Genomic DNA, 13,649 nt, shown 5'->3' on the forward strand with positions numbered 1-13,649 from the left:
CCATTTGCCTTCCTAATTGCTTGCTGCAAGTGCTACCTACTTTCATAGACACTTAGATCCCTTTTCCTTTCTGTTTTTCACACCAAAATGCACATTCACATTTAGCCACTTTGTACTGCCATCTGCCATTTGTTTGCCTAGTCACTCTACTTGTCAAGAGGATTCAAGGAGTTCAAGGTGATTTAGACAACTAGCATTCCCTCCGATCTTTGTCCCAGCTGTGTGGGCCTGCAAGGTCTGTGCATGGCAGCAGTTTCTGGAACTGGAAGTCAATGCCACTATGGGTGTGCCAACACTAATTGCTGTGTACAGAACCTTGGGTAGCTTCACACATGAGCAGGGAGGGAGCATTGCTCACAACTCTCAATCTTGTTCAGTTTTATGTTGTCAGCAAACTTAGAAATATTGCATTTGGTCCCCTCATCCAGGTCATTTATAATGAATAACTGGGACCTAAGTAGTGATACTTGCAGGACCCTACCAATCATGACTGCCACACAGTGAGGGACCCATTTATTCCCACTTCTGCTTCCTATCTGTAAACCAATTCTTGATCCATGCCAATGTATTACCGCCCCCATCCCATGTGCTTTAACTTGGTGCATGACGTCTTAGCCAGAACTTTATCAAAACTTGATCAAATGGGTTCTCCCTTATCTCCCTTAGTGGGTTCTCCCCACTAATTGCATTCTCAAAAATCTCTAATAGATTTGTTCAGCATGATTTGTCTTTCATAAATGCATGCTGGCTTTGTCCAATCCCTGCTAATGCTTTCTTTTAGGGATTCTAACATTTATCCTGCTAATGATGTTAGGTTAACTGATCTGCAAAATACTCATTAAGATTGGATGCTAAAATGGGAATTAATCTGTTGAATCAAAAAACTAAGAACTGTTGACTGAAAATAGGGTTGGAGTATATGGAATGATTACTATGTGCGGACCTGTACTGTATGACAAACAAAATTTGAAAATCTGGTTTTTCATTTCTATTCTTACCTTACATCCACATGGCACTTGTTTAACAGACACCTTCTTCTGAATTCTGGAAACAATTACGATTGCTCTTGCCTCGGAAAATTCCTCACCGATGTGTTATGGCAGATCCCCAGACTCGACTCCAGGATGACAAGGATCCTATGCTGATCCTTAACCCAGATTATCTGGACTGCAGATCTGACCCTGATCCTGAAGGGGACTTGGGTAAGTGGAGTGACTAATTTGAACGAATATCTCTCAAATGTCACATGGGACACAGTAAAGTTTAAAAGAACAAAAGACCAGAAGTAATAAGTAACCTTACCTTGTGCTTTTAAAAACCTGTGAGCTGTAAGAATATTAGACAGTTCAAGAGGTAGGTTTTAAAGAGGAGAGGCAGAGGTTATGAGCAAATTTCACAGTGTTGAAACTAAATGGCCAAAAGTAAAGAGCAAAGTGGGAGGAGACGCGTAAGACCAAAATCTGAGGAAGAGAAAATCTGACGAATGGAGTTTTGTGTTTGAACATATGAGCAAGTGGAAGGACAACGCTTAAAATTATTTAAATTGCAAACGTACAAACTTTAAATTTGAAGTGTTGAGGGACCAGGAACCAATATAGGTTAGCAAGGATCAAGTGATTGGTGATTTGCGGCCTATAATAGGATATGTTACAGATAGCCGAATTTTGAATGAACTAAAATTTATAGCGGGTTAAGAAAGGGAGATTGACTAGGATGGCAATGGCACAGTTAGTCTTGGATGATAAAAATGTGAACAGTTCAATACATGAATGGAGATGGAGAAGGTGTATATATCACAGATGAAAATAGATATCCAATTTAAAATATAAAGATAAATATTTTTCCTGGGTACACTAGGGCCCTCTGGTTTGAGCATTGACTTTAATGACTTCAGACCTTAGCTATATCCAAAATTCAGAAATGTTGCTAGTGATTTGGTGTGATACTGTTGATCTCATAGTATGAGATTGCAGTAACCAGGGAGTGCGGGAGAAGTAAGGTACAAACTTGTTATGAGAATGTAGTGCTAGTGTGTTCAGGAGAGGAAGACGTTGTGTGCTTGTTATTGCTCTAATTTTTTTTCTTGTGTTTAAATTTTTAGATTATCTGTATTTGGAATTTATGTTGCTTCTTCAATTTGCCTCTCCTCTTGCCTGTTTACTTGCATGGTTCTTTCCCATTTTGCTAACTACTTGCATGTTCCTTTCCATTGTTAATCATCACCAAAATTATCTTCTGCATCACTAGTTTTCAATAGATAATTTATGGATTACTCAGCCGATACAGTTCCTTTTTGATTGAATGGATTATTATTTCTCCCTTGCCTCCTTCCTTGCATTCTCCTAACTTTAATAAAAGGCTTTATCACCTTTCACTTGATGAAGATATAAACTCAGAACATCAATCTGATTTTTCTTTTTATGTGTTTTAAATAATATTATTGCAATTTTTAGTGTTCTCTCTTTTTATTTATAGCTAGGACCTGTCTGTTACTGATTTACTGTATTTGCAAACAAGCAAAAATATGATTCAATGCAGTGCTTAAGCGTGACTAAGGATTTTATAAATAATTCAAGCTAAATTTGGTATAAACGCAACACGGCACTTTATCCACAAACCACACTTGCATACTCAGTACGTTCCTACTACTTTGTATCAGAATAGAAACTGAAGGCATGTTTTGTTTTGGTTGGGGGAGGAGGTGGGGGGGCATGAGGAAAGCATTGAAAATACATGGTGATCATTGTGTTGTGGTGGTATTTTAGATTCATATTGGGAAATTACTCAAGCCGCTCTGACTTAGCTCTGTTCTCCTCTCAAATCCAAATGCTATTTTACGCCCTCCCAGCTTTCTCATGGGGTTCAACCTTTTGGTTCTACTCACCTCTTCCTGTTCCAGGTTTCTGGGTTGGCCTGTTTTCATTTTTAACTTGTTTGTCAATGAGCTGTATCCAGCTTATTTTCCCAGCTTTTCAGGCTTCTATTTACCTTATTCTCAAAGCTCCCAGACTCCTGCTTGTGTTTTTCTGAAGTTCCCAATTTCATGTGCTTCCTTCTCAATTTGTGGTCTCCCATTTGCTTGCCTCACTCTTTTATGCTGTACAATGATGGCAGTGTGATCACTTGTGTGCTGTGCGTCAACAGCCGATGCACTAGGGGTGACACAATTGGCAAACGTTCTGTGATGAGGGCCCACCAGCTAATACTGATAAATCTTGGAATTCTCTGTGGTTAGTCATCTGCAAGGCTGCAGTAACTATGTTTGGCAAAGATACAGAAATAAAGATTGGTTTGAAATACATTTTGCTCTCTCATCAGTGAAATGTGCATCCTGTCTCTTAATTCTAGAGTATGTAATAATTTCATGCTAGGCAAGGCATTTGTGCAAAAGTTAGCAAGGTACTATGCTGACAATTTATCGGATCAATTCACAAAGAAATACAAGCATCGAGTGACAATGGTAACCTTCATTCTATTAACTATAGCATGTAAAAATCACAGACACATCACCAAATTACTCCTATATCTAGTGGCACGATGTAGCTTCAGAGCAGGCTGATTTCTGGTAGTCGTGATTTTCTCTCCATGTCATCTTTAAGAGAAGTTCAGAGAGCAGCGGGCACCATGCTACCTTGATTTTGTGGATCTGAAAAAATTGACAGAGCAGCATAGGCCTCTACAGGATAAGAGAGAAAGTGGCTACCCTCACAAGCTTCACAGTCTCATAAGGTCCTTCCATGATACCATCATGACACCATTTATTCCAACAGCTGCTCAAGTGATCATTTTGAGATCAAGAGAAAGATGGAACAGTGCTACATCTTAGACCCTACTCTATTTCGTTATATCCTATTGAGCTGTACTTTCCCTGCCAACATGGAAGATGTATCAATGGAAAGGCAGCCGCTAACTTTGGCGACTAACAAAATTAAGTAACAACAAACTGACCCATACAACAAAAATGCCTATACATAAGGCCTGAATCCTCAATATACTTGCAAACCTTCTTGTGACAATACTATGACTTTCAGAGGTGTATTTTGTCCTGGTGTTTTTTTTAAATGAAGAAACTTTGAGACAGAAGTACCGAGCAGTCTGCTCCAAAGCCAATAAACAGGTTGTGAGGCCTTGAGGTTTTTTTTTAAGTTGGAACAATAAAAGCAACCTGAATGGGTGAGGTCAAGCTCCCACAGAACCAGAATTTTGTTTTTTTAGTTTTAACCTTCGCTAGCAATTGCTGGAGTCTTGAAGCTAGATGTGAAAGCTCTTATTTGTCTCTCTGTTACAGCTAAAGGGTGGGGTTCTGTTCCTGTTGCTAGAATTATATGTGAGACAATCTATTTTATTGAATTTGCCTTTGCCAAGAGTGTGTTTATGGGATGTTACTATATTGTAACAGTTAATTAGTAGTAGTTAATATATCTATTATTTTGTTCAGCATATTTACAGTAAGTCCAATTCTTTTATTTTATTTATTTTTATACTACAGTTAAAATACAAAGTGTGTTTTGTTTAGAGTCGAGTAGGTTGGCCAATGGAATTACACCTGGAAGGCAATGACTTACACTTACCTTTAAAATAAGAAAAAGTTAGCATCTAGACTATCTTCTTATATAGTTTTGAGGGGGTTTGGTCTAGTCCATAACACTTCCATGCCCACAAACATTCATTCCCTCCACCACCAATGCACAATAATAGCAATATTTACCATCTACAAGATGTACTGCAGAGATTTTTCAAGGCTCCTTAGGCAGCATCTTCCAAAGCCACAACCTCTACCATCTAGAAGGACAAGGACAGCACATACATGGGAATATCAGCATTGCAAGTTCCCTTCCAGACCACTCACTGTCCTGACTTGAAAATAATTGCTGTTCCTTCAGTATCACTGGTTCAAAATTCTGGAACTCCCTCTCTAATGGTATTGTGGATGACCCCATACCAAACAGACATCAGAGGTTCAGCAAGGCAGCTCACCATCACCACCTTCTCAAGGGCAACTAGGAGGGATGGGCAATGATTGCTGGCATGAATTCTTAGAAAAATTCTGTCTGGCAGTTAAGCATGGACTACTTCAGCACTGAATGCTGACAGTGGTGGGTAAGTAATTGGAATCTTTTTGTGCAAATTTAACCTTTTTATATTTAGCATATAACTGAATCTACAGTTTAAAATCTGAAGTTGCTACCTTAAGTGGGCTTTAACAAGGCTTTCCAATAACTGGGTCAGATAGGCCTTTTGTGTTAGGAGACTTTAAATCTATTCAACTTATTATGACTTAGGCACTTGAGTGTGACCTTATAATAGAGTGCTGGAAGCTGGGTGACTTAAGAGAGGAAGGGGAAGAAGTGATCTGTTGCCTCTGCTTTTTCTAACATTTCAGCTTCCAGGAATTGGCTCTCACTCTGCTACAGGCAAAGAAGCTAGTTATTTGGTGTCTATCTGGTACATAACTAAAATTTAATTTCATTCCTAAGATTCAAATAGAATAGTATCTAATGGCAAGGTTACAGGACTATATTAAAGCAAAAGATAATAAATAATTGAATAAAATAGTTAATTAAAACACATTAAGAATGGCAGGACAGGTTCTGTGTCACAGATGCAGCATATCACAAAACTCCTACAGCAATTTGGTTCAGGACAAATATATTTGCCCTAAGTAATATCATCAGTGCAGCCTCCGATGAAGCGCCGGTGTGTTTTCCGCCTGGTTTGCATCTGCGGAATAACAAATCAGCTCGGCGAGCCAACCAGCCACAACACCCAAAACCCGAGCTACAAATCTACTCCAAAATCTTATTTGCCCTAAGTGTTTGAAGTTTGAGCCGCTTCAGCTCAGCGTTTGAGCTGCAGACTGAATGACCAATACAGCAGCAGGGAGGGGAATATTACCTGGATTCATTGTACTAGGGATGGCAGTCATACGTGGGATAGAAACTTCTACTTTGGCTCAGCAGGTCTGGGAACATGTGTGAAGAGAAATCAGAGCTAACGTTTCGGGTCTGGTGACCCTTCCTCAGAACTGTTGAGGTCGCCAGACTTGAAACGTTAACTCTGATTTCTCTTCACACATGCTGCCAGACCTGCGGAGCTTTTCCAGCAATTTCTGTCTTTGTTTCTGATTTACAGCATCTGCAGTTCTTTTGGTTTTTCTTCTACTTTGGCTGATGTTTTGCAACAAGATAGTATGACTGTGTGAGAGGCAGGTCAAGAGAATCCAGACTGCAGGAGCACCAGCCTTTGCAATTCTCCCAACAGGTTGGAGGTTCTTTCAGCTTGTTTGGATAAGAGTAGGAGCTGCAAGATGGATGAGCAAACCAACTCTGGCACCATAATACAGGAAGCATTCAAGTTGGGGGAACAAAAGGGAACATGATAGCAGTAGGAGATAGGATTACCATCGTTGTTAGCAGCAAAGAGTGAGTCTAGTCAGAGTTGTGTTGTCTGCTGGTGCGAGAGTTCAGGACATCTGCTCAGGGCTAGAGAAGAAGTCATGTAGGTGAATCTCAAAGTCATAATCTTTGGATTATTACGTAGAATCATGGAATCATATTGTATAGAAAAGGCCCTTCAGCCCATTGAGTCAGTACCAAAACATGAACTACTGCCTACACTCATCTCACTTTTCCCCACAAGGCTGACAGCCTTGAATGTTAGGACATCGTTTCCATCCAAGTACTTCTTAAAAGTTGAAGTTACCTTCCTCAACTACCTACCCAGGCAGTGTACTCCAGACCGCCCTCACTTTTCCTTAAATCCTCTGTTAGCCTCCTTCCATTGACCCTTAAAAGTCTGCCTTCCGGTTCTTGACCCTTCTAAGGGGAACAGTGCTATTCACTATGTCCACGTCCCTCAATCTTATATTCTATCAGGTCCCCCTTCAATCTGAGCCATGTACAAGTTGGCATAGGACAAATCAGATTAGAGAGAGGAATAAATGGCTCAAAGACTGGTGTGGGAGAAGTGGGTTCCAGTTTGTGGGCACCAGTACTGGGAAAAGTGTGATCTGGCCTGATGGGATGATTTCTGCTTGAACCATGCTGGGGCCAGTAGTTTTGTAATCCATATGAGTAGCAATATAGAGATGATATTAAACCATGTTGTAGAGGCAAGGGATCAAATTTGGGAACATGTGATAAATCAAAGAAAATGGTATTAGTACAGGAAATAATAAACAGATCATGACAAGCAAGGTTACAAATTTAAGAGTGAATCAACAGATAAGACTAGAAGATACAAAAAGAATAGAAGGATAAAACAGAAGACTGTATCTGAAAGCATGTATTTAAAACAAAACAGGTGAACTGTAAGTGTAAACAGAATGGTCTGGTAACTATTTCAGAGATATGACAACAGGATGACATGGATTGGAACCTGAACATGGAAGGGTACAGAACATTAAGGACAGAAAGCTAGGAAAAGGTGGAGAGGTGCATCAAATAATTATGATATTGATAGAGGCGAACGACCTAAGTTCAGGAAACCTGGATGTGGAAACAGTTGGGATAGAAATGAGAAATAAAGGTAAGAACTCATTTGTGGGAGTGGTGTGTAAGCTCCCTAACAGTGGCTAGACAGTAGGGTGAAGCATAATGGAAGGTCAGACAAGTATGGCGATATTCATGGGAGATTTTAATCTCTTTTTAGACCAGAAAAGTCAAATGGGCAAAGGTAACTTAGCTAAGGAATTCATAGAACGTTTTCGCAGTAGTTTCTTAGAACAGCACATTCTGATCCAACCAGACAGCAGGCTGCACTAGACCTGGTATTGTGCAATGAAATAGGATTAATTGTTGATCTCTTGTGAAGGCACTCCTAAATAGCAGCAACCATACTATGACTGAATTTTACTTTCAGTTTTGGAGAGTAGATCCAACACTTTTTTTTACGTCTTTAAATAAGGGCAGTTATGAGGTCATGAAAACAGCTGTCTAAAGTGAATTGTCAAATTAGGTTGAAGTAGTAGTCAGTACAGATACAGTGGCAGACACTTGGGGGATATTTCAGAATGTACAAAACATACACATTCAAATTTGTAAGAAAAACTCCCAGGGCACACCCACAATCCACGGTTAACTAGAAAGGCCAAAGATCATATCAAACTTAAAGAAAAAGCATATAATTGCGCACACACCAGTGGCAAATCAGAAGATAGGACCTAGCATAAAAATTTGGAACGTGTAAATCAAAGAGGCGGCGATGGCCTAATGGTATTCTCACTAGACTAGTAATCTGGGTAAAAACCAAAAGAACTGCGGATGCTGTAAATCAGGAACAAAAACAAAGTTGCTGGAAAAGCTCAGCAGCATCTGTGAAGGAGAAAACAGAGTTAACGTTTCGGGTCCAGTGACCCTTCCTCAGGACTGAGTAATCTGGGGTCCTGGGTTCAAATCCCACCACAGCAGATGGTGGAATTTAAATTCAATAAAATCTGGAATTAAAAGTCTAATGATGACCAATGTCAATTGTCAGGAAAAAAAACTATTTGGTTCACTAATGCCCTTTAGGGAAGGAAACTGCCATCCTTACCTGGTCTGGCCTACATGCGACTCCACACCCACAGCAATTTGGTTGATTCTGAACTGCCCTCTGGACAACTAGAGATGGGCAATGAACGTTGGCCTGGTCAGTGATGCCTTCATCTACTGAACAAATAAAAAATGAAATCAAAGAATAGAGATAACATGAAAAAACATTGACTAAAAAATTGATAAGATGGGACAAATCAGACAGAGTTAACCAAAAATATAAAAACATCTTAAAATATTTTTAAAAAGAAAATAATTAACAAAATAAGCTTCTTGCCCTATAGAAAGTAAGTTTACAGTCTCAGTTATTAGTAGAGTGATGGAAGGTGTCATCAAGGAATAATATGCTCAGTGATGCCCAGTTTGGGTTCCACCAGTGCCAATCAGCTCCTTATTACAACCTTAGCTCAAACATGCACAAAAGAATTAATTATACTTTACCTCTAGAATGCATTTGTACTGGCTCGATCACATTTTATGTCACTTCCTAGTAACTCATTCTCACTCTATTATTCGAGTTGCCTTCTTATTCAGCTTCTCAATTTTTGATATCATCTAGCCTGGGTGTATTCAATTAAAATTTCATGGAAGACATATCAAAAAATGTGAAATTTCTCTCAAATTAGGTATGTGTGAATCTGTACTGCTGGCAGTGACTGTTCTTATTTCTTTTCCTAGGAGTGAGAGCACCGATTTATAAAGGCCCACCCCCACCTGTATTCGCCCTTCCTAAAACACCAAAGACTAATTCCAGTGCAGAGCCTCCTTGTGAGGACACGGAAAGAAGTGATGTGGATATTGCAGATCTGGGATCTCGAAATTATGGAACAAGAACAGATTTCTATTGCCTTGTAACTGAAGAAGATATTTGACTGGGGGTGATCACAGTGCAGAGCAGTGAACCATCCGTTCCAGCCCCAAGATGGCTGTCAATCAAGCATCTCTACCATACAATCCCCTACAATCAGTCTTTTTTTTATTTAGTTAAACATTCAGTGCACAGCTGTTCCTGAGTATTTTCATCCTATATTTTGAGAGGGGGAAATGTTGCCATGATATAACCAATTCTAAAGACAATTTTTATTTGCTCCATTCATGCTACATTATCATATTATAGCTGGAATTCTGCCCATTCAAAACAGGTGGAATGTTTTAAAAACTTTGTATACATGAAAGTAACCATTCAATATTGTTTTGACAATGCCTGATCTTCCCTGAATGTTCTGTACATGGCTGGAGAAGCGGGTCGTGAAGTTAAATGATGGATAGTGCATTTTTAGGAATCCACTATATCTCCAGAGCAAAGGTCGGCCTGAAGGTCTGTGATCACGTCAGAAATTTCCCACCACTGCCTTGCAAGAACTGGGCCTCCCACTGCTTCTGATCTCCATCATGGAGTGATGAAAGGGGACATTCTGCATATCCCCTTCTCACTATTCTCATTGCTGCCTACATGTACCTGAAATTGTTGCATTTTTGATCCCTAACACTCTGAATGCTCTGAAATCTTAATCTTAGATGGTAATCCTAATCAGGGCAAGTATGCAATTATTGAGATGCTGGAAGACATGTTAATCTGTAGGGTTGTTTTTTGGTGGTATTGTCTTTCAGCTGCTTAGATGAAAATGACCATTCTTTATTTTATTATATTTCCTCTTATCTTCCTCTGTTGCAATGGAAATAGGCCCATTAGGTGAAGTCTCTCAAAAATACTTTGCCATCCCAGCAAAGGATTTTAGCTGTATGTTAATTATATAATTCCTTCCTATAATGCTGTGACAAATGCAATGCTTTAAACTGTTATCTTCACTCATTGGCTCATAGAAGTAACTGTTAAACTGTTTCGCTCATTTGCTCTTTATCTTCATTTCTAAAATGCAAAATGACTTTTTTAAAATGGCTTTAATTGGTTGTGCTTTCACTTTCAGGGCATTTTATATTTGAATATCTGGGCCTTTTGTGTTTCCTACATATTCCCATTAAATATGTATTCCAATTTTTTTCCCACTAACCCCATGACAAATATCATCTCACACTTAACTGCATTAACTTTCATCTGCCACCTGCTGACCTATTCTGCTAACTTGTCTGACAGTAAATAAAGATTGAGATTCCTAGTGAATGCGGACAGCACTGACCAATCGCTTCAGAGCATCACTGCTTTCCCTTCTTCAATCTGAGCAATAAAATCTAATAATAGCCATTTACATACAAATGGAGGCCATTTCATGACATCTTCTGTCTGCCATCCAATTTAGTTTGTTCATTCTTAAACGATGTAGCCTCTTAAGAGATCAGTTTTGCACTAATTCTGATGCAAATAAGAGGTCAATTATGGAAAAATAGGGATACCCGCACCTTTTCTGTTCTGCTTAGCCATAAATGAATTGTATTATGGCCTTTCCTTGCTTGCCAGCTCAGAAATCACTAATGTATGAGGAGGAGGAGGAGGAGGATCCAGAACCTGGGCTTCCTTAGTTTAAAGGAGATGAAAATTGTGAGACAGGTCAGTGGTTGGTACTGCTGCCTCACAGCGCCAGGGACCCCTGTTAGATTCTGGCCTCGGGCACCTGTCTGTGTGGAGTTTGCGTGTTCTCCCTGGGGTTCCTCCCACAGACAAAGATGTGCAGGTTAGGTGGATTGCCCATAGTGTCCAGGGATATGCAGGCTAGGTGGATTAGTCATGGGAAATGCAGGGTTACAGGGATAAGGCAGATCTGGGTGGGATGCTCTTCAGAGGGTCACTGTGGACTCATTGGGCCAAATGGCCTGCTTCCACACTGTAGGGATTCTATGAACTAAGAGCTGTAATAACCACAACTAGCAAATGTTAAATTCTTTACCTTGGACTCAAACCTAAAGAAAACTTTGAGGAAGTAGTACAGGACTTGAAAATCAAAAACCATTTATTTAAAACTCAACAGCACTAGTCACACTTTTGGCCTTTGAGATTTTTGATAAATATTTCTTTACCTGCCTTGCCTTATCCTGTTATCTCCCTATTTGAAATGAACAGCACTTATTGTATTTCCAGATCCTCTCTCAAATTCTATAAAAACTTTCAGAAAAGGGCAATAAGTTGATAGAACTTGCAGTTTATGACCAGAATATGAATTATGAATGTCTGTGCAAGTTCCCTTGACAGTTCTCCGGAATCCGGACTTTTCTGATCTCAAAAAACACCACTTGAGGTAGGTGCCCCTTTTTCTAATCTATTTGAGACCATAATAAATCAGTTAAGTACCTGTTCCCTCTTTACAAACAATTCAGTTCACTTTGCAACGTTACTGCTGGTCTCCTGCTACATGGAGGGTCAAAGTAATTCAGAGGACCATTTGGTTGATCTGTCATTAAGCCTGGTGAAACCACCATTGAGAAGTCCAGGATGATGGGAAGAATTATTCCAACTGCTAATCCCTTTTCAGAATCAGTGGTCAGTGGTGCCTAACTTTGCTTTGTCCACAGCTGGCTAAAATCACCATGGTACTCACAAGTTGATCCATCACCCTGTTTTAGTGATAGAATTCCTTACTCTCTTTTACCTTCAGAGTGCTTTTCTAGCATAGCAATGGGTCAGCTCTCTAGCCTCCTCTGCCTGCCTGTCTTTCATAAATTGTGTAAGTTTTTCTGTTGATAAAATTGAGTGCATTAGATGGAGTGAGGAAGACAGCATCAGGTATGAAGATGTTGGACTTGCAGTATGATCTTGTTATATTGTTTGCAATGAAAAGAACATCATTCTCTGGAAGGGACCTGAAAGCAGATTCACTGTAGCACAACACTGAAGGTTAGATTGGTCTGCTTGTTACTTACACTGTCTCAACACCTTAGAGTCCATTTCTTAGCAATGGACACTTCCTTGTTGAATTCTCTTACTTCTGTAACTGATGTTACTTTAAATCATATGGCCAAATTTTATTGCTGATTCCATTTCCTAACTTGTATTGTCTTATCTGGAAGTGTTGCTCTTCTGGTCTGTATGACTCAAATAATTGTTAATTCTGTCAGAGTGGAGGTATTTGTGAAGGGCTAATTCAGTTTCCAAGTCTGCCTGTGTCCAATAAAGAGACAGAGTCACTGTAACAGCACCAACTTCTCATCGTTTTCAGCAGTTTTTTTTTGTCCTACAAAAATAAATGCTTTAATTCATGTAAAGATTAGTGAACCTAATAATAGGGAGGGTCTTTGAATGAAGTGGAAGCAAGTTTCAGAGTATGTGATGTTGAAAATACCCTCACCATGGCTGATTGACTTGATCACTTCTGTTCTGCTCAGAAATTATTCTCAAGTGGAATCACAAGAGATGTAAACTCCTGAATTTTTCAGGTCGTCCTCAGGAATCTCTATAATCCATTAAAATGTCAATGAATTATTAAAGCTGAGTGTGTAGGTGCACGCAGGAAGTAATTTCAATAAACCTGATTGAACTAAGTAACTTCATTGCTGTTCTAGTCATTTGAAGCATGTTGTCATTAGTAATTGCAGGAAGTGGTGTAGAAAAATGCGAGAATGGCACATATCCATTAGCACAATGGATATTATGCTAATACACTGTGCTACAGTGTACCATGACTTCTGCTTATACAGTTACCACTGTGCCTCCAAGGTACTCAACACAAATATCAGTTCAAAGAATGGTTAAGATCTTTGGAAATTGGATGTGTACGATCAACATAGACAATCAAGCTTCCAGCAGTCAAGAATATTATATTATCCTACACATTTCACATCTATCTAGCTGCAACAAGATCATAAAATGTAGGAGCAGAAGTAGGCCTTGACTGATTGGCTAATCCTCAACTCCTTTGCTGCCTTCCTCCCCACCAACCCTCAACCCGTAACACCTTTGATTTCCTTACTAAAAGACCAGTTTATCTCAGCCTTGAATACAGTTAACCATCCAACCTCTACAGCCTTCTCTAGTTTAAAAAAAAATCTAGAATTCACTAACCTCAAAAGAAGTTCCTCATCTGTCCTAACTCAGCTGATTATGCTCAGTGAACTAGTAGTAGCTGGTGGAACAATGATCCAGTATTTACTCCATCCACCAAACGCAACCAGCTCTCCTCTCCAACCAACATGTCTCAATCATTAGCGTTGTCCTACACACGTGATATC

At 39.5% G+C, this 13,649-nt stretch overlaps 1 protein-coding gene across 1 annotated transcript in view; it reads left to right on the plus strand.

Moving 5' to 3' along the window:
- sigirr (single immunoglobulin and toll-interleukin 1 receptor (TIR) domain) overlaps nt 1-11,141 on the plus strand; it is a 50,786-nt gene extending 39,645 nt beyond the window's left edge. The window contains exons 9-10 of the mRNA XM_020519503.2: nt 1,028-1,202; nt 9,210-11,141. Of these exons, the coding sequence (XP_020375092.2) occupies nt 1,028-1,202; nt 9,210-9,403 (369 nt within the window). The 3' untranslated portion in view covers nt 9,404-11,141. The remainder of the gene's footprint in view (nt 1-1,027; nt 1,203-9,209) is intronic.
- The last annotated feature ends 2,508 nt before the right edge of the window (nt 11,142-13,649 follow it).

Source organism: Rhincodon typus, chromosome 17, assembly GCF_021869965.1.
Source record: "Rhincodon typus isolate 14 chromosome 17, sRhiTyp1.1, whole genome shotgun sequence".
NCBI classification, from domain to species: Eukaryota; Metazoa; Chordata; class Chondrichthyes; order Orectolobiformes; family Rhincodontidae; genus Rhincodon; species Rhincodon typus.